The sequence below is a fragment of the Artemia franciscana genome, chromosome 9 (genome assembly GCF_032884065.1).
Source record: "Artemia franciscana chromosome 9, ASM3288406v1, whole genome shotgun sequence".
Classification (NCBI taxonomy): Eukaryota; Metazoa; Arthropoda; class Branchiopoda; order Anostraca; family Artemiidae; genus Artemia; species Artemia franciscana.
The window spans coordinates 12,665,772-12,688,099 of NC_088871.1; the positions used below are offsets into that span (position 1 = coordinate 12,665,772).

Sequence of the window (22,328 nt, forward strand, 5' to 3'; positions counted from 1 at the left end):
GTCACCCGTTCTTAAGTTAAAATACCTCAATTTTTCTAATTTTTTCAAATTAACAACCCCCAACTCCCCTATGTCAATCACATATCTATAGCTTGAGATTATTCTTCCCATCAAGTTTCATCCTGATCTCTCCACTCTAAGTGTTTTCCAAGATTTCCGGTTTCCCCCTCCAGCTCCCCCAATGTCACAAGATCTGGCCGGGATTTAAAATGAGAATTCTAAAGCACAATATCCTTTTAAAGATCAAATTTCATTAAGATCTGATCACCCGTTCGTAAGTTACAAATACCTCATTTTTCTAATTTTTCCGAATTACTCCCCTCCCCAAACTCCACCAAAGAGAGCGGATCCGGTCCGGTTATTTTCGTCACATATTTCGGACTTGTGCTTATTCTTCCCACCAAGTTTCATCCTAATCTCTCCGGTTTAAGCGTTTTACAAGATTTCCAGCCCCCCCCCCCCAATGACACTGGATCCGGTCGGAATCAAAACTAAGAGATCTGATTTACGAGGTCCTTCTAAATATAAAATTTCATTAAGATCCGATCACTCCTTCGTAAGTTAAAAATACCTCATTTTTTCTAATTTTTTATAATTAATCCCCCCAACTCCCCCAAAGAGAGCGGATCCGTTTATGTCAATCACGTATCTAGGACTTGTGCTTATTTCTCCCATCAATTTTCGTCCCGATCCCTCCACTCTAAGCGTTTTCCAAGATTTTAGGTCCCCCCTCCCCCAACTCCCCGCAATGTCACCAGATCCCGTCGGGATTTAAAATGAGCTCTGAGACACGATATACTTCCAAACATCAAATTTCATTAAGATCCGATCACTCCTTCGTAAGTTGAAAATACCTCATTTTTTCTAATATTTCCGATTTAACCCTCCCCCCAACTCCCCCAAAGAGAGTGGATCTGTTCCGGTCACGTCAATCACGTATTTAGGACTTGTGATTATTTTTCCCACAGAGTTTCATCCCGATCCCTCCACTCTAAGCGTTTCCCAAGATTTTAGCCCCCCCCCCAACTGCCCGCAATGTCACCGGATCCGGTCGGGATTTAAAACTAGAGCTCTGAGACACGATATCCTTCCAAAAAGTTAAAAGTCCAAAAGTTAAAACTACCTCATTTTTTTCTAATTTTTTCGATTTAACCGTCCACCCATTCCCCCCCCCCCCAGATGGTCGAATCGGAGAAACGAAAATTTTTAATTTAATCTGGTCTGGTTCCTGATACGCTTGCCAAACTTCATCGTCCTAGCTAGCCTGGAAGCGCCTAAAGTAGCAAAACCGGGACAGACAGACCGACATACCGACAGAATTTGCGATCGCTATCTGTCACTTGGTAGATACGAAGTGCCATAAAAACTTTAGCGTAAAGAGCAGGGTGCTGAGGAGGGAGTAGCCTCTTTCATGACAGGAGTAATTTCTGTTCGGTTTAAGTTTTAATGTCGCTCCTTATTTTCAGTTAAAAAAAAACTTGTTTTTTTTTATTTAATTTCTGAACGTTTTCGGATTAATGCATGGTTTAGTTTTGGCTCTCCGTACATGAATAACTAAAACGAAATTAGCATATTAATTTTTTTTTTGCTAAATGGCTTTCTCATAGTTTTGACCGGATGATTTTGAGAAAAAAGGAGCAGGGGAGGAGGCCTAGTTGCCCTCCAATTTTTTGGTTACTTAAAAAAACAACTAGAACTTTTAATTTTCTCGTCAACACCTCGCTCTTTACACTAAACCTTAAATTTTGCCCCAATTCCTTAAGAATGACCCCTGAATCACAAAGACCGTAGAACAGATAGTTATAATTACTAAAAATACTTTAGCGTAAAGAGCGAGCTATTAGGAGGAGGTGAACCCTTGATATGCTTAGCAATTTCTTTTCGTTTTAAGTTTTAATGCAGCTCCTTACTTTCAGCTGAGAAAACTTTTTCATATCTATTTTTTCATTGTTATTAAATAATGCTAAAAAAAAATCCTGCACCCCCTTCATGGAAATTCTCTTCCCCTAAGAATGATCCCTGAATCACAAAGACCGTAGAACAGATAGTTATAATTACTAAAAATACTTTAGCATAAAGAGCGTGGTATTAGGAGGAGGTGAACCCTTAATATGCGTAACAATTTCTGTTTTTTAAGTTTTAATGCCCCTCCTTACTTTCAGTTGAGAAAACTTTTTCATATCTATTTTTTCATTGTTATTAAATAATGCTAGAAAATCCCGCACCCCTTCATGGAAATTCTATTCCCCCATGACAAATTCCTCCATAGAAAGATCCTCCCGAGTAATCACCTCCCCTCACCCCCCTCCCCTCTCCGCAAAAAAAAACTGAAAATGTCTGTACACTTCCCAATAACCATTACTACATGTAAACACTGGGCAAAGTTTGTAACTTGTACCCCATCCCATGGGGACTGTGGGGGAGTAAGTCGTCCTCAAAGACATAGTTATTAGGTTTTTCAACTATGCTGAATAAAATGGCTATCTCAGAATTTTGATCCGGTGACTTGGGAAAAATGAGCGTGGGAGGGGGCCTAGGTGCCCTCCAATTTTTGGGTCACTTAAAGGGCACTAGAACTTTTAATTTCCGTTAGAATGAACCCTCTCACGAAATTCTAGGACCACTGGGTCGATACGATCATCCCTAGGGAAAAAAAACAACAACAACAAAACGAACAAATAAACACGCATCCGTGATCTGTCTTCTGGCAAAACATACAAAATTCCACATTTTTGTAGATAGGAGCTTGAAACTTCTACAGAACGGTTCTCTAATACGCTGAATCTGATGGTGTGATTCTCGTTAAGATTCTATTACTTTTAGGGGTGTTTTCCCCTATTTTATAAAATAAGGTAAATTTTCCCAGGCTCATAACTTTTAATGGGTAAGACTAAATTTGATGAAATTTAATTATTTAAAATCAGCATTAAAATGCGATTCTTTTGATGTAACTATTGGTATCAAAATTCGGTTTTTTAGAGTTTCGTTTACTATTGAGCCGGGTCGCTCCTTACTACAGTTCGTTACCACAAACTGTTTGATTGCATGTCTTTTCACGAATTGAAAAAAGAATTAATAATACAATAACTGAGGACACACCAAAAAAAACTTTAGAGTGGAGTTATGTAAGGGTGGATTCACATAAAATGAGTCAGGCAAAAAAAAATTGTATAATAGATGTTAGGCAACATTTCTAATATCTGCTAAGGAAGGGAGAATGTTATTGAAATTCAATTTAAATGTAATGACTGACCAGCTTTAGCCAGCAAGTTTTAAGGGAGGTACCATTTCGTGGAGGCCAGATTTATGGAGTCAGGAGTGGACACAATCAATAGGAAATTAAGTGTATATTTGATACCACAGAGCAGGGCTTCCCAACTTTTACTTCCTTTGGTCTTTATTACTTAAAAACCTGAGACAATTTTTTTTTTTTTTTTTTTTTTTTTTTTTTTTTTTTTTTTTTTTTTTTTTTTTTTTTTTTTTTTTTTTTTTTTTTTTTTTTTTAGAAAGGCTATCCGATTTTTGCAGAATTTTATTTTTATAAAAGTGCTGTTTTAGGAAAGGCACATAAATTCCTTCTAAAATCATCCCAACAATGTTTCTTCACACCTCCAATTGAAGAACCCTAATGCAGGCGACAGAAGAGGTTAATAATATACTATCAAGTCGACCCGTAATGCTAAGTGTGAGCATCACCGGTCTGAGCCGTGATGCTCAGTATGAGGGGTGACTCTGGAGTCCCCAACGCTAAATAAACAGGTACGTTGGATAATATTTCAAATATTGATAAAAAGGTAAAGTAAAGAATACGACATTGGACTTTACAGTCCCAACTGGCGGTGCTTATCTCCGCTTCATGGCTCTTCAGCCTTCGAGAACCCGGGCCATATACAAGGGGGTACCGGGTTTGAGTATAAAGAGTTCGAACTTCTTCTAGTACCCTTTCTTCGATAGACTCCCCCCGAACGAAACTCCTAGGTACAGCCCTATCGAGGACTAATATCTATGGTTCATTTATATTTCATACTCTGGGTGTAGTTATTTCAAAAGAAGTCTTGAACAAATCCAAGTTATTTCTCGATTACAAAGTTGTACAGCCGTCTTTTTTATGGCACTTGATATTAACCAAGTGACATATAGCAGTCGCCAATTCTGTCGGTCTGTCGGCCTGTCTGTCGGTCCCCGGTTTTGCTACTTTAGGCACTTCCAGGTAAGCTAGGACGATGAAATTTGGCAAGCGTATCAGGGACCGGACCAGATTAAATTAGAAATAGTCGTTTATCCGATTTGACCATCTGGGGGAAGTGGGGGGCCCGGTTAATTCGCAAAAAATAGAAAAAATGAAGTATTTTTAACTTATCAGCGGGTATTTGGATCTTAATGAAATTTGATGTTTGGAATGATATTGTGTCTTAGAGCTCTTATTTTAAATCCCGACCGGATCTGATGACATTGGGGGGAGTTGGAGGGGGAAAACCTAAAGTCCCGGTTTTGCTACTTTAGGCACTTCCAGGTAAGCTAGGACGATGAAATTTGGCAAGCGTATCAGGGACCGGACCAGATTAAATTAGAAATAGTCGTTTTCCCGATTTGACCATCTGGGGGGGGGGGGGAGTAGGGGCCGGTTAATTCGGAATAATAGAAAAAATGAAGTATTTTTAACTTATGAGCGGGTGATTGGATCTTAATGAAATTTGATGTTTGGAATGATATTGTGTCTCAGAGCTCTTATTTTAAATCCCGACTGGGTCTGATGACATTGGGGGGAGTTGGATGGGGGAAACCTAAAATCTTGGAAAACACTTAGAGTAGAGGGATCGGGATGAAACTTGATGGGAAAAATAAGCGCAAGTCCCAGATACATGATTGACATAATCGGAACTTATTTGCTCTCTTTGGGGTAGTTGGGGGGGGGGAGTAAGTCTTAAAAATTAGAAAAATGAGGTATTTTCAACTTACGAACGGGTGATCGGATCTCAATGAAATTTGATGTTTAGAAGGATATCGTGTCTTAGAGCTCTTATTTTAAATCCCGACCGGATCTGGTGATGGGGGCGGGGAGTTGGGAGGGGGAAACCTAAAACTTGGAAAACACTTAGAGTTGAGGGATCGGGATGAAACATGGTGGGAAAAATAAACACAAGTCCTAGATAGATGATTGACATAAACGGAACGGATCTGCTCTCTTTTGGGTAGTTGGGGGGGGGGGGGTATTTCTGAAAAATAAAAAAATGAGGTATTTTTAACTTACGAACGGGTGATCGGATCTCAATGAAATTTGATTTTTAGAACGATATCGTGGCTCAGAGCTCTTATTTTAAACCCGACAAGATCTGGTGACATTGGGGGGGGAGTTGGGAGGGAGAAACCTAAAAATTGGAAAACACTTAGAGTGGAGGGATCGGGATAAAACTTGGTGGAAAAAAACACGAGTCCTAGATACATGATTGATATAACCAGAACGGATCCGCTCTCTTTGGGGTAGTTGGGGGGGGGGGGGTTAATTCTGAAAAATTAGAAAAAATGAGGTATTTTTAACTTACGAACGGGTCATTGGATCTCCATGAAATTTGATTTTTAGAAGGATATCGTGTCTCAAAGCTCTTATTTTAAATCCTGACCGGATCTGGTGACATTGGGGGAAGTTTGGGGTGGGGAGACCTAAAATGATGGGAAACACTTAGATTGGAGGGATTGGGATGAAAGTTGATTGGAAAAATAAGCAAAAGTCTTGCATACGTAATTTACATAATTGGGACGGATCCGCTCAATTGCGGGGGGGGGGGGGGGTAATTCTGAAAAATAAGAAAAATGACGTATTTTTAACTTACGAAGGAGTGATCGGATCTTCATGAAACTTCATATTTAGAAGGACCTCGTAACTCCGATATCTTATTTTAAATCTCAACCGGATCAAACGTAATTGGGGGGGGGGCAGTTGGGGGGACCGGAAATCTTAGAAAATACTTAAAGCGGTGAGATCAGGATGAAACTGGATGGGAAGAATAGAAACCTGTCTAAGATACGTGACTGACATAACTGGACCGGATCTGCTCTCTTTGGTGGAATTGGGAGGGGGGAGGTAATTTTGAAAATTGAGGTATTTGTAACTTACGAAAGGGTGACCAGATCTTAATGAAATTTGATATTTAGAAGGATCTTGTGCTATAAAGTTCTAATTTCAAATTCCGACCAGATCCTGTGACATTCGGGGGAGTTGGAAGGGCGGATCCGATCTCTTTGGGGGAGTGGGGGCGAGGGTTAATTCTGAAAGATTATAAAAATGAGGTATTTTTAACTTACGATTTAAGAAGGAAACATGTTTGAGAAGGAAGCATGATAAGAAAACAATTTACAATATGCATAACAATTGTAGCAAACAGATTTTGCATGGAACCCCCTATATTTTACCTCCCCTTAATGTGTAAATATACAGTCGAAATTATATATTTCCCCTCTATTCCCCCAATGCGTCTCTCTTGTTTCATACCTTGTACTTATTAATTGAATTAACTGTTTAAAAGAACAACCGAAAAACAAGTGATGGGTGACAGAATGCATTGGTTTTATATAATTTGGACTATATATTTGCTTTTTAGGGGAAGGGGGGTTGGCGGTAAAGTATAGGGGGGATCCATGCAAAAGGTGTTTGCTACAGCTATTGTGCGTATTATGAAATGTTTTCTTAACATGTTTCCTTCTCTAGGCTTATACCCCTAAGCTGTAACTATTGCTGACGAAATTGGAATTCCCTAAGAAGCAAAGTCCTGCGGATGTAACTGTTCCAGTCATCTATGCAGTCAGCACAGTAAAGGGAAAATATTTTTACACTGTGACAGTCATCAATGATGATTTCACATTCATGAACTTAGCTATTGACTTTTAATTAGTTCCCAGTCCTTTGGGCACAGACAACGCGGGTTTTAATGCGCAATTTAAATACGTATTTAAAACGTTTTCCATGAATTTGATGAGCAGAAATGGAAGTGATTCAAGAATCTATGTCAAAAGATAAGGATAAAATTGTAACTGAAGTGTATGAAAAAATTCCTACCTATAAAGAACGGTGTCGATAATACAAAAGGGTAAGGTAATAATTTTTGATGTTATTCTAAAGTCTGGTTTATAATAATTGCCAATAAACAAAGTACAGCAAATTCGATAACTCTAGTACCGAGTCTAACTTTAGGTTCTGACCTTCTCACAAGTGCCAAATGAGCTCTTAGCTCTTGTTTTTCTTTTCTTTTTTTTTATTACAAAAAGTAATTCGAAAAGTGCTATCTAGGTATTATATTTGGTATTGCAGAAGTTATTCCGCGTATGGCTACTTAAAAAGAAACCTTTAAGGAACTAAAATAAGTTTCCCGACTGAGTTAAGTATAAGCCATTTGTTTACACTTGTTTATCTAAATAATTATTCAAGAACCATCGAAGTTTAGTTTTCCGTTCTAGAATTAGAAATTACCACCTTTATTTCAATCAATTTATTACAGACGAAATTAATAGGTTTCAAACTGTCCATTTGCATTTGCAAACTACTGTATTTAGTTTTTTCAATAATAAAAAAAAAAACAGACAAAAACCTTATTTTTGATCGCCATTTTGATTATATGCTTAAATTCGTACTCTTTTTTCAAATTGTAAATAAGATTTAGTTATAACAAAGCAACCTAGGAAACTGTAGTCTTTTTTATGTTAGGCCTGACTTCCTGCAACAGTCATCACTGAAACCAGAATTGACTTGGTAAAGTAAAATTATCCTATTTTATTTACTATGGACATATACTTTACTAACTTTATTTTAGACCTCATCAGTTTAAAAAAAAATCTACAAAGGGAAAAAATAATTAAGAAATTCCCAAAATTTCGTTAGTTCCTTTTGAAGGAAACGGAAACAAAATTGATGTTCCTTTTTGAGGAAACCGAGACAAAATTAGCATTTATCAACTTCAGTACAATCACAATCCAATACCAGAGACGCTGTCAAATTGTGTAAAAAAGAACCTAAAATATTATTTAAAAAATCTAAAACGCTACAAAATTAAAAAAAAATATAGGATAAACAAATATCAAGGGAAATCCTTGAATTTATCCCCCTTCCACACACAAAAAAAATTCAAAATTAGTGTACACCTTTCGAAGGAATCCAAGAAAAAATGTACACTTGTCAACTTCCGTACCATTCACAAGCCAATATGATAGACGTTACCAAATAATAATAACAAAAAAAAAAAAATCCGAAAATGTTATTTAAAAAAGTCCAAAACTTAACAAAGTTGACCTTTCTCATTTGAAAGGAACCGATAAAACAAAATTTGTCAAGTTCAAATGCTTTCACCAATCCAAATCACAAAGAGAACAAAGCATTTCATTTCTCTTTGTCTTTCCAGAGTTTTTCTTTTCCAAAGAAATCAGGTAACACTGAAAGCTCCAAAATGGCTTTATTATGTCTGAATGTTTGATTTCTTTGTAAGCACAAAGTCATTTCTAAAAAATATCTGTCGAAACTGTCAAAGTTTCAAGAAATAAAAAACTTAAATGAAAGAAACTTAGCAGAATTCACATTTGTTTTCTTTAAAACTGGCTAAAGATTTTTGTTTTTAATCCGTTGTAAAATTTAGCCAAAATAGACTGAATTAGTCAAGCGCCTCAATATTATGCCATTAAGGCGATATCGCCCTATTTTGCCAGTTATAAATCTTTGAGTTTGCATGACCAGGCTACTTAGAATTGATTGGCTGGTTTTGCCAAAGCTTGTAGAACTTTGGATAAGAGACCCTAACAGACCATATAAAACTAAAAGACTCACATCAAACAGTTCGTGGTAACGAACTGTAGTAAGGAGCGACCCGGCTCAATAGTAAACGAAACTCTAAAAAACGGAATTTCGATGCTAAAAGATATATCAAAAGAATCGGATTTTTATGCTGATTTCAAATATATAAGTTTCATCAAATTTAGTCTTTGTCATCAAAAGTTAAGAGCCTGAGAAAATTTGCCTTATTTTGGAAAATAGGGGGTAACACCCCCTAAAAGTCATAGGATCTTAATTAAGATCACACCATCGCATTCAGCGTATCAGAGAACTCTATAGAAAAAATTTCAAGGTCTAATCTACAAAAATGTGGAATTTCGTATTTTTTGCCAGAAGACAAATCACGGGTGCGTGTTTATTTGTTTTTTTGTTTTTTTTTTTTTTTTTCCCAGGGGTCATCGTATCGACCAAGTAGTCCTAGAGTGTTGCAAGAGGGCTCATTCTAACGGAAATGAAAAGTTCTAGTGCCCTTTTTAAGTGACCAAAAAAATTGGAGGGCACCTAGGCCCCCTCCCACACTCATTTTTTTCCCAAAGTCAACGGATCAAAATTTTGAGATAGCCATTTTGTTCCGCATAGTCGAAAACCATAATAACTATGTCTTTGGGGATGACTTACCCCCCACAGTCCCTGGGGGAGGGGCTGCAAGTTACAAACTTTGACCAATGTTTACATACAGTAATGGTTACTGGGAAGTGTACCGACGTTATCAGGGGGATTTTTTTGGTTTGGGTGTGGGGTTCAGGGGAGGGGGCTATATGGGAGGATCTTTCCTTGGAGGAATATTTCATGGGGGAAGAGAAATTCAATGAAAAGGGCGCAGGACTTTCTAGCGTTACTATAAAAAAAACAATGAAAATATAAACATGAAAAAGTTTTTTCAATCGAAAGTAAGGAGAAGCATTCAAAACTAAGAGAAAGCCATTTAGCCAAAAAAAGAATTAATATGCAAATTTCATTTTAATAATTTATGTACGGAGAGCCAAAATCAGAAATGCATTAATTCAAAAACTTTCAGAAATTAAATAAAAAAAAAATTTTTTTTTAAATGAAAGTAAGGAGCGACATTAAAACTTAAAACGAACAGAAATTACTCCGTATATGAAAGGGGCTTTTCCTCCTCGACACCCCGCTCCTTGCGCTAAAGTTTGATTCTTTCTCGCAACTCTACTTTTTAAAACAATAAAAAAGTTTAGCGTAAGGAGCTGGGTGTCGAGGAGGAAAAGCCCCTTTCATATACGGAGTAATTTCTGTTCGTTTTAAGTTTTAATGTCGCTCCTTACTTTCATTTAAAAAAATTTTTTATTTTTATTTAATCATTAGACAACACGAATTTTTTTCGACTAAACGAAGAAGAATATTCTTTTTAAAGTTCAGGAAAGGACAATCCCTACAACGATCTAGCCTGCCTACTAAGAAAGTGTTAAAATCAGCTCAAATGAAATATTATTCGAGTAACTTGAAGTTTTCAAAGTTCCACGTGGTGCTAGCCACTTTAATTGAAACCCTTGCGACACGAGGAACGTATTATTTATGCCGTGAGAACATTGAATGCACACATCGCTTTGCTTCACAATTACTTACGCTTTTTGAACTATCGACACATTCAAGATCCCCTATCAATTATTACAAGAATTTTAAAGAAATTTTGAAAAAAAATTACCGAAAAATTACCTAAATTCGAAGCCAATTTACCGAATATCTTAATAATTATTTGCCGTTCTTTGAAGTAGTCTTCAATTTAAGTTATTCCAATACTATTATGATAAATAAAACGGCTAAAAACACTACATTAGTCAGGACTCTAGGAACAGACTTTGAAAAGCCCTGAAAACCTATGAAGCACAACAACTGCTTCAACTTCAGATCTTCAAGATTTTTGGACTTTTATGTATATATGGGAATTACGCAGAGACAAATTATAATTCTCCAAGGATTACTTTTTGTTAAACCTTTACCGCCAAATTTTACATATTGTATTACCATATTACAACTATTTTGCTTAACATTTTAACTTACTGTCCCATCTTACTAATGTCGTCTATTCCCAAAACGATGGGGGAGGAGATAAAGTGTATTTTCTAGATTTTAGGGGAGTACAGTTTATCGTTCTTTCAGGAAAAATACCAAAAAAGGCATTCTTCTATAAAAAATACAATTCAAGGGGGCGAACAATCTAGGAGAAGGTGGACAAGGAGGCCTATGCGCCCCCCACCTCCCGTCCACGTTCCTGCATCTTATAACACTTTACTAACCTTCCTAATAGTTTTGTTTATTATTCACTTCCTTTTATCAAAGTGGAAAGATGAAGTTTCCCATAAGGACAGAATTTTGTGAAACAAAACTAAATTCATTAAGAAATTCTTTTTTCGAATAAATGTCGCGTAGAATAAGACCTGTGTCAACGAAAAACTGTAATCTTCCAACTTACAGGATACCCCCGCTGCCCCCCCCCCCACTCTCTCTTTCTCTTCCTTCATTCGGGTTGCACATAGATGCAATGAGAAACATCTTATGGCATAAAACTTGTTTTTTTCAGACACGTGTCTTTTATTATTTTAAACGAAGTAGTTAATTTAGGAGAATGAAGTTTCGGGAATCAGCTCAAGTATTTCTAAGAATCCCTGAGAGGTTCATTTTTGTAACTCAACTATTTTCCAAAAGATATTGAAGAAAGCAAGATCCGAAAAGCGATTGTTTACTCTACAGTTCTTACCTTGCGGTCAGCTTTTCAAATATCCAAGCTGACTGTTAATTTCATAGTGAGGTTTTGTTAAATTAAATATAAAAAAAACTTTTTTTTTTTAACTGAAAATAGGGAGTGACATTAATACTTAAAACGAACAGAAATTATTCCGTATATGAAAGGCGTTGTCCCCTCATCAACGCCCCGCTCTTTACGCTAAAGTTTGACTCTTTCTCAAAACTCTACTTTTTAAAACAATAAAAAACGTATTCAAGTATTTTCCCATATGACTTAAATAGCTCATAGTTCTTACCTTTAAGTCTCTATGAACAACACCTTGGTCGTGCATAAAATCAACCGCTTCCAAGACTTGCTTAATTAGAAATGAGGCATCTCTTTCCGTGTATGACCCCTTTTCAACAATTCGGTCGAATAGTTCACCACCAGTAACTCTAAAGGAAAATGACAAAATGAAAAAGGCATGACAGAAATGTACAAGCTGACGAAACTGCCAAAACAGTTTTTTCTTCGACTGTTAGGCATCCATCTTTTTATCTAGATCATCTTAGTAATATCCTATTTTTTTCTAGATGTTAAGCTACTTAACTTCGGTCGTTAAGTTTCTACACAACTTTTCTAGATCGTTAAGCATACATCTATTATCTAGATCGTCTCAATGAGCTTCTGCCGTTTTCTTTTAGATCATTAACCTTCTTAACTTTGATCGTTAAGCTTTTACACTTCTTTTCTATATCATTAAGGTTCCATCTTTTTTCTAACTAGATCGCCTTAATAAGCTTCTATTTATTTTTTCTAGATCGTTAAGCTTCTAAATTTCTTTTCTAGATAGTTCAGCTTCTATCTTTTTATCCTGATCATCTTGATAAGCTTCCATGATTTTTCTAGATCGTTAAGCTGCTTAACGTCGATCCTTAAGCTTCTAAACTTCTTTTCTAGATCATTAAGTTTCTGTTTATTATCTACTCTTAATAAGCATCTATCTTCATCTTAATGAGTTTCTATCCTTTTTTTATATCGTTAATCTACATAACTTCGATCGTTAAGCTTTTAAACTTTTTTTCTATATCGTTAAGGTTCCATCTTTTTTTAACTAGATCTCCTTAATAAGTTCCTATTTATTTTTTCTAGATCGTTAAGCTACTTAACTTCGATCGTTAAGCTTCAAAATTTCTTTTCTAGATAATTCAGGTTCTATCGTTTTATCTAGATCATCCTAATAATCTTCCACGATTTTCTAGAATATTAAGCTGCTTAAATACGTTCTGACACCATACTGGCTATGCATGACGTATGAAAACAAGAAAGGAAATAATACATGAAAAGAGAAAAAATCTTTTTTGAGCACTAAAGACGATTTGGCGGAGGTCCTTGTCGAAATATTTGCTTGATTTTCATTTTCATATTTTGCTACTGGCTGACATCCTCGTTTTTCACCTATTTTATTTTTCTCTTTTCATTTATTATTTCCTTTCTTATTTTAATAAGCTGCTTAACATCGCTCGTTAAGCTACCACACTTCTTTTCTAGACCGTTAAGCTTCTATCTATTATATAGATCGTCTTATTAAGCCTCTATCATTTTTTTTTAATAGATCGTTAAGCTACTTAACTTGGATCGTTAAGCTTCTATACTTCTTTTCTAGATCTTCAGGCTCCTATTTTCATCTAGATCTTCTATACAAGCTTCTGTCTTATTTTATTTTATTTTTTCTTATTGTTAATCTACTTAACTCCGATCGTTAAGCTTCTACATTTCTTTAAGCTTATATTTTTTTTTATCTAGATCGTCTTAGTAAGCTTATATTTTATTTTTCTAGATCGTTAAACCGCTTAAAATCGATGGTTAAGCTTCTACATTTCGTTTCTAGATCGTTACGCTTCTATCTTACAGAAACACATATTTAGTTCGACTCGGCAGTGTCTGAACTTCTTTTGACTGCAAATTTTGGCTGATCAAAGTTTCCCGCTCCTTTTCCATGATATAAGCACATTTTAATCCCACATGTTCAATATTATCAATACACCTAAAGACATCCTACTATCTTTTATCTGCATTCACAGTAAAGCTGCCCTCGGTACCCTAACTGTAAATCTTTTAGAGTCTATTGTGTCGTTTGCACTTCAATGACAACAAACTATATTTTAAACATTTTGTTCATAATTATAACGTTAAAAAAATATGGTTTAATAAAACCTTGAATCGTTGAGATTTCCAGGAATTAATATCGTTAGGCCTACATACTAAACATTCAGTCTATCTTCATAGATTCTTACCAATCACCCTGATTATTATTGTGATTAAATAAAAAAGTTTTTTTAAACTGAAAGTAAGAAAGAAGATTAAAACTAGAAACCAACAGAAATTATTCTGTATATGAAGTGAGTCGCCCCCTCCTCAACCCCTCACTCTTTAGGCTTAAGTTCTTCAACCCCCCTCATATACAGAATAACTTCCATTGGTTTTAATTTTTAATCCTGCTTCTTGCTTTCAGTTGAAAAATCTTGTATTATCTAAATTCTGGTCATTTTCCAAGTTAATCCACGAAATCACCCCCCCCCCTTGCATTGAAAATTACCCCCAGAAAATTTTAACTCAGAATTCTCCCCCCCCCCCTAAAAAAACAAATCCGCGAACTGTCCAATAACAATTACTATAAGTAAACAATGGGCAAATTGCATCCTTCCAGAGGAGATGTGGGGATCATATCATCCCCAGAGGCATACATATTGGATATTTGAACTATACTGAGCTCAAAGTTTTGATTGGATGGCTTTTGGAAAAAAGGGCGTGGGGTGAGGGCCAGTTACCCTTTAATATTTTTGGTCGTTTTTAAAGGCCACTAGAACTTTTAATTTCCGTTCGAATAAGCCCTATCTCGATCTTTTAGTGCTTTTGGTTTGAAACAAACGCCCCTGGGGAAAAAACAAAAACAAATGAAAAAACACGCCCCCGTGACCTTTCTTCTGGGCAAAAATAAACTTCCACGTTTTTCTAGTTTGGAGCTTAAAAGGATGAATCTGAAGGTATGAGTTTCACTAAGATCGCTTGACTTTTTGCTAGTGTTTCCCCCTTTTTTGAAAATCAGGCAAATTTTCTCTCATAATTTTGATTGGAAACATTAAATTTTATTATTGGTAACATTAAACTTTATGTATCTAAAATAAGCATAAAAACCCAATTATTTTTTTGATATTCTAACTGTTATGAGAATTCCTTTTTTTAGAGATTCGGTTACTATTTGGCCGAATCACTCCTTACTTACAGTTGACCACGAACTGTTTGATTTTATTTTTCGTCAATGCTTTGAAAAATTAAAGAGCACTTTTCAAAATGCATTTAGTTTTTAACAAAAAACAAATGAAGCATTAAATTTGAGAAGATTTACAGTTAGGAGGAGAGGGAGCAACCAAACTCCTATTAGTAGTATCTATCCGTTTGATTTGAGTATTTATTTGAATTTCTCTTCGTTTTTAGTTTGTTTAATCCTTTATTTTATTTTGTTGTCATTTTAAGATTGAATTATTATGGGACTTTATTTCTGCTCGTCTTAAGTTTCAATATGGCTCTTTACTTTTCTTTGAAAAACATCTTTTTATGAGGTTTTTTCCATTATATTAATTGTCAGAAAGAGCTAACCATATATGAATAGACATCTATGGAATGACAGCTATAGAACTATAGACGTCCTTTACTAAAGACAGGGGGCTGAAAATTCTCGTAGACAATCGGGGGCAGCGTTGCCAACACTTTGACATGAATTGTTCCAATTTCCGACCAAACTTAAAACACAAAAAATCCTTGGTGGTATAATTATAGCATTCTACGTCAGTATCGGTTTCACGGACAAAATACTTGAATAAACTTAAAAGCAAGCGATTTTTTTTACCCCATTTTTAATCTTAATCCTCTCTAAGAAATCAGCTTAGAGCGCGGTTTTTTTTCGCACGAAGATTCCTGAAATTTGCAGAAATTTCTTTTGGTGCCCCGTTTGCATTGTACTAAAATCCCTTTTTGTGCTTTCTAACACCCCTAAGAGGTGACGAGAGGGAGCTTAGAAAATTTTGAAAAGTGAGCCTTGGCCAGGCAAATACAATCAAATTGTACCCAAAATACTGGATTGTGCCATAAAATGTCCGAATGGGCCGAACTGTACCAGTACCTCGAAATCGTTCAAAGACAGAACAATTGCACGCGTTAGCAACGCTGATCTGGGCCTCACACTTAATATGAATGGAAATGCTCCTTACTTCTTTCAGGGTGTGAATTTTATGCTTCTAATTATGCCTTTAAGGAAATTTTTGTAGTTCTTGTGAACATCTTCTTGAAAATTAACGAGTCAAAGCATACTTAGCTACAACACCAGTTTTAAACCAACATTGATGAAATTCGACATTTCTTATCCAAAACCTAAACAAACTATAAGACTTAAAATAAAACATATGTTTTTGCCAATGATAAATGCTATTGCTGCTTAAATAAAGATAAATATTCTAAGCTTGTGTGGACGATACCTGCTTAGAGAGGCCAGAAACACTAGATACAAAGGGGCTCAGAGATTTTTTTCAGTGACCCTACTATTATTATTATAATTATATTCTAAATACCCCATTCTTCCTCTGCGCACATACATTTCCAAATGTAGTTGGGTCGAATGCATATATAGAACAACTTTGATCTAACTCTGCTTAAATTCAAATTAATTCTTTGGCATGACTTATTATTAGGCTTACTGAGAAAAAATAAAACATCGTTGATAGTTTATTTTTTCAAATAAAATGAAATTATATAAATTTCCTTCATCAAAATCGTAAAAGGTAGTTTTTTTTTTCAACTGTTCAGTTACAAAGACAAACCTGGCCTGGGTCAGAGGATTTTATGAAATGATGGTTCCAAGTATTCCCTCTATTTTGAAGTAACTGCTCCGACAAAATCGACAAAAGTAATGAAATGTTCTAGGAAAAGGTACAAGAATGAGTTCGTGACCTTCTTACAAATCCGATAAAAATCCCCACAAGAGAATATCCAGCTTTCGAACCTTTTATCATATAGAGAACGTGTTGCAACTAAATCACGTAAATTGAAAAATCTAGTAACCTATTAAGATGAATGAAGCACTATAATAGCAAGAGATATAACTGATAAACGGAATATTTACTACTAAAGTAAGCCAAGTCCAGAAAAAGTGTACTTCTTATTAAATTAAGGCCACACGGTAAACAAGCAGTGGGAAGAAAAGAGTCACGCTAGTGACATTTGACTGATTACATATAATTTGGGCTAAACATATGTATATATTAGTGGGAGGGGGTAAATTGAAGCAGTCCGCATTTTAAAAATCACACAAGCATTTTAAAATATTTTAATGTGGTTTACAGAAAAAAGGAAGTTTTCAAAATCTAAGAAATTGGGTATTCCTTTAGGGTCAATTTAAGAGCTTTAAATATGACTTGCGATTAAAAAAGGATTATTATATTTAGATAATTATATAAAAGGCATCGAGCAGCAAGGTCGTATCCAAGGGAGGGGTTGAACACACACTCCCCCTGAAATGTTTGTCCGATACGTGAAAACGTAATAAAAACAAATATAAAAAAAAATTGACGTGTTTTTAGTTTTTTGGAAACCTCCCCCCTCCCCCCAAAAAAATACTGGATACAGCTCTGTCGACCAGTGTTTCCAACTTGTCCATACATTAGTGATAGAATCTAGTACAGAACACATAGTGATGGAACCTACAAATCAGTTGGCTAAAACGGGATCGATTGCTTTCGGTATTAATCTGCGGGACCACTAATTAACTGAACGTTATAATAAAAATAATATAAAATAGCTTTCGAGTACATAATTCCTGGAAGAAGCTGAGACACATAAACAACTGAATGTCAAAACCAGTTTCTACTAAATAATTTTAGAAGAACTGAAAACAATAAACGAAGCAAATCAGACAAAGTTCAATATTATTCTAAAAAAGAAAAGGAGGAAAGACTGTTGATCTCTTTTCTTTTGGTATCCACGCAAGAGGCGGCCTTTGAACCTGTACCCTGTCCAAAATATGAAGTTGAAAAAATTTACAATTTTCTACATGTTCCATTTGGCTGTTTTTTTTATTCTTTTCAAAATTTGACCCCCCCCCCTTCCACAATAAAACATATCATATATGCTTGCATATCACACATGTGCCACATTACCTCAGCTAGTTCATAAGTTGTAATGTAGCCGTAATATATGCTGAAAGTACTGAACGTTATATTAGAGTATAGGCACATTGAGGCATGTTAAAGATGGTATTTTTTTAATCAGCCCTCCCCAACGAAAGTTTGTGGTTTTCTTACCGAGTTACGACACTCTTTGGAGAAAAAAAATCCAGGCTCATTTAAAGCAAGGACGCATTGTTTTCATTTTCAAAAGGGAGATATCGACTCATTTTTTTGAAACTAATCAAATCTCATTATAATAAAATAAAATATGATATAGTGACATAATGTAGTAAAAGAAAAATACAATTTAGAATTCTAATATATACAAAGACTTAAATCTATGTTATTACACAAGTATTATTATACGCCAAAATGTGCAAATTGCTTTTGGAACACGTGAGTTTTAGTTTGAAATGCAAAGTTCTCCGATCGGCTCTAAATAACGCTAATAAATGAATGCTCAAACTCCGTTTAGCTTTGTGTCCCTTAACATTAGTGGTAAAAAAGACAAGGATCTACTGATTAGTGAGCTGCTTGAAAATGATATTGTGTTTTTACAGGAGCACCTTCTCTCTAAAGCGAATGTTGATAGCCTTGAGAGCCGCCCAGAAAACCCGTGGTAGACCATCAGGAGGTCTGGCCATCTATTTCAGACACAAGACTCACCCGATATTATTGCAAAGCGACGCTAACATCTTAGCGATAAAATGTGGTGATACCGCATTTATAAACATTTATTTCCCCTGTAATAAAAAGACTGTGCAGTCATTGTCTAGTTTTTCACAAGCATGTAATCGCCTACGAACACTACTTAGCGACCTTTCAAAACAAAATACCAAATGGGTTCTCGCCGGCGACATGAACACTGACTTATTATCTAATTTTGAGCGATCTGAAATCTTTCTCGATTCACTACCCGGAGGATTCCATCTTGCTGATAAAGATCTTCTATTTACTTGTATTCACAATCGTGTTGGTCTTACTTCCAACATTGATCATGTAATTGTGTCAGATTCAACTCTACTTTCATCAATAGTTCATCTGGACGACTCTAAAATAGACGACGATCATTTACCAACCACGTGCCAACTATCTTGCTCCATGGCGAGCTCTGTCCAACGTAACTCTCCCGACTGGTTCTCAAAGTTAAATTGGGAAAATACCAATGTTCCACTTTATGTATTGGCATTGTCCCAGTTATTATCATCTATTAAAGTGCCTTTCCACTTATTGCAAACATCTGTATCTATAACTTCAACTCGGATAAATATCAACTCGTATTATCAGCAAATAGTGTTCTGTCTAAAGTCTGCCGCTAAAAAAGCTGTACCCTCCGAGTGCGTGCGAACGGGTACTCGCAATCCCTTTTGGAAAGTTGATACTAAAGTGAAGATGGCTAAACAAAAAGCTAAGTTCTGGCTCCGTATGTGGATTAAATAAAAAAAACAAGTTTTTTTAAATGAAAGTAAGGAGCGACATTAAAACTTAAAACGAACAGAAATTACTCCGTATATGAAAGGGGCTTTTCCTCCTCGACACCCAGCTCCTTACGCTAAACTTTTTTATTGTTTTAAAAAGTAGAGTTGCGAGAAAGAATCAAACTTTAGCGCAAGGAGCGGGGTATCGAGGAGGAAAAGCCCCTTTCATATACGGAGTAATTTCTGTTCGTTTTAAGTTTTAATGTCGCTCCTTACTTTCATTTAAAAAAACTTGTTTTTTTTATTTAATTTCTGAAAGTTTTTGAATTAATGCATGTCTGATTTTGGCTCTCCGTACATAAATTATTAAAATGAAGTTTGCATATTAATTCTTTTTTTGGCTAAATGGCTTTCTCTTAGTTTTGATCAGACGATTTTGAGAAATGAGGGGTGGGGAAGGAGGTCTTGTTGCCCTCCAATTTTTCGGTTACTTAAAAAGGCACCTAGATCTTTTATTCTTAACGAACGTTTTTATTAGTAAAAAAAAATACGTAACTTAAGAATTAACTTACTTAACAAACTTTTATATTCTTATATTTTTGATTATATATATGAGGGGGCTGGTCCCCTCGTTAATACCTCGCTCTTCACACTAAATCTTGTTTTATCCCAATTCTTTAAGAATGACCCCTGAATCAGAAAGGCCGTAGAATAAATAGTTGAAATTATTAAAAAAAATTTTAGCATAAAGAGTGAAGTGTTTATCTCCTCCTAAATACCTCGCTCTTTATGCTAAAGGATTTTTAGAACCCCTCATATGCGTAATAATCTCTGTTCCTTTTTAAGTTTTAATGCTTCTCCTTACTTTCGATTGAAAAAACTTTTTCATGTTTATATTTTCATTGTTTTTTTTATAGTAATGCTAGAAAGTCCTGCGCCCTTTTCATTGAATTTCTCTTCCCCCATGAAATATTCCTCCAAGGAAAGATCCTCCCATATAGCCCCCTCCCCTGAACCCCACACCCAAACCAAAAAAATCCCCCTGATAACGTCGGTACACTTCCCAGTAACCATTACTGTATGTAAACATTGGTCAAAGTTTGTAACTTGCAGCCCCTCCCCCAGGGACTGTGGGGGGTAAGTCATCCCCAAAGACATAGTTATTATGGTTTTCGACTATGCGGAACAAAATGGCAATCTCAAAATTTTGATCCGTTGACTTTGGGAAAAAAATGATTTTGGGAGGGGGCCTAGGTGCCCTCCAATTTTTTTGGTCACTTAAAAAGGGCACTAGAACTTTTCATTTCCGTTAGAATGAGCCCTCTTGCAACACTCTAGGACTACTTGGTCGATACGATGACCCCTGGGGAAAAAAAAAAAAAAACCAAAAAACAAATAAACACGCACCCGTGATTTGTCTTCTGGCAAAAAATCCGAAATTCCACATTTTTGTAGATTGGACCTTGAAATTTTTTCTATAGGGTTCTCTGATACGCTGAATGCGATGGTGTAATTTTCGTTAAGATCCTATGACTTTTAGGGGGTGTTACCCCCTATTTTCCAAAATAAGGCAAATTTTCTCAGGCTCGTAACTTTTGATGACAAAGACTAAATTTGATGAAACTTATACATTTGAAATCAGCATAAAAATCCGATTCTTGTGATATATCTTTTAGCATCGAAATTCCGTTTTTTAGAGTTTCGTTTACTATTGAGCCGGGTCGCTCCTTACTACAGTTCGTTACCACGAACTGTTTGATAGCCTGTGATCGTCCTTCTTCTGGTTCAGTACATCAAATAAAACAGAAAACCAAACGAGAGTACAAATATTCCCTGCGTAGAGCGAGACTGAATGCCTGGGATGGTCCTTGTGACAAGAAATCCTGGGATCGTGTTATAAACAGTGCAAAGTGTTCACCTCCAATTAATTCGTCTCTCCGGCTATGTGACTTCGTTTCTCATTATAAAAATATTTTGCTTTCATTTAATATTAATCTCCAAAATCATTCTACAAAGCTTGTCAACTCAATCCTCCCAATTCGTATTAACCAATCTCAAGTGTTGTCGGTGGAATCTGGTGTTATACTCCGAGCTCTTAAGCAAGTGAATAAGTCTGCGTCTATCGATAGTGATGGTCTTTGCTTCATGTTTTTTGCTTATGATTGTCCTGAACTGCTGAAGCATTTGCAGTTATTGTTTCAGATGTGTTTGGCACAGTCCGTTGTGCCAGATAGTTTTTTGTCCGGTTGTATATCTCCCATAGTCAAGAGGGGTAAGGACCCCAGTGCTTGCTCTAATTACCGTCCTATCACTGTGTCTTGTTTTGTTAGTAAGCTATATGAATATGTACTGCTACCGGCCATGAACTCCAAGTGCAATTTTACACCCTTCCAGCTTGGTTTTAAAAAAGGTATGGGCTGCGTTCAAGCTCACCATATTGTGGGTCGGCTAATGAAACAAGCTGTTGCTCAAAAAAGTCCCCTGTATTGTTTGACTGTTGATATATCTAGTACTTTTGACAATGTAATTCATTCAAATGCTTTGTTTTCTCTAACTTTTCTATTGTTTCCGTGCTTAAGTATTGGTATGCTAATTCTTCAGCTAGGGTGAAGCGGAATGGTACTGTAGGGGAGTATATTCCTGTTAAAAAAGGCGTTAGGCAAGGTGCCGTGTTATCCCCGAGCATATTTAAATGTGTATTAGCTTCGTGTCTCCAACGTCTTCAACCGTCAATTTTTTACAATGATAATTTAGGCATTAGTCACGTTGCATAAGCTGATGATGGTCTGCTTCTTAGCCGGACAAAACATAGTCTAATTACCAACTTTTACCGGCTTTCAGCCGCAGTACCCACAGTAGGCTTTTCAGTTAATGCCTCCAAATGTGAGTTTTTGTGTTTTGGGAGTCCTCCACCAGCATCACCTCTTTGCTTGGGTTCTTCAACTATACCATACTCAGCAAGTATTAAATGGTTGGGTCTCTCTTTTTCCACGTCACTTTCGTCTACTTGCTCCGCTATTACGTCCAGCGCGCTGAAAAGTATGCGGGTTGGATACGCGAAAATTTCACCAAATCGTGGTCGGTATAACCGAAAAGGACTATGCCGTCTTTATTATAGTTTTTGTGCCCCTGCTGTTTTTTATCTTTCTGGTTTTGCTTTCCTCCTTCGCAAGAAGGATACAAAGAAAATA

General features: G+C 36.0%; 1 protein-coding gene across 1 annotated transcript in view; it reads right to left on the bottom strand.

The window, feature by feature from the left end:
• Positions 1 to 22,328, bottom strand: part of LOC136031016 (calcium/calmodulin-dependent protein kinase type 1-like) — a 97,071-nt gene that overhangs the window by 39,111 nt on the left and 35,632 nt on the right. Inside the window, exon 5 of the mRNA XM_065710188.1 lies at positions 11,815 to 11,953. Within this exon, the coding sequence (XP_065566260.1) occupies positions 11,815 to 11,953 (139 nt within the window). The remainder of the gene's footprint in view (positions 1 to 11,814; positions 11,954 to 22,328) is intronic.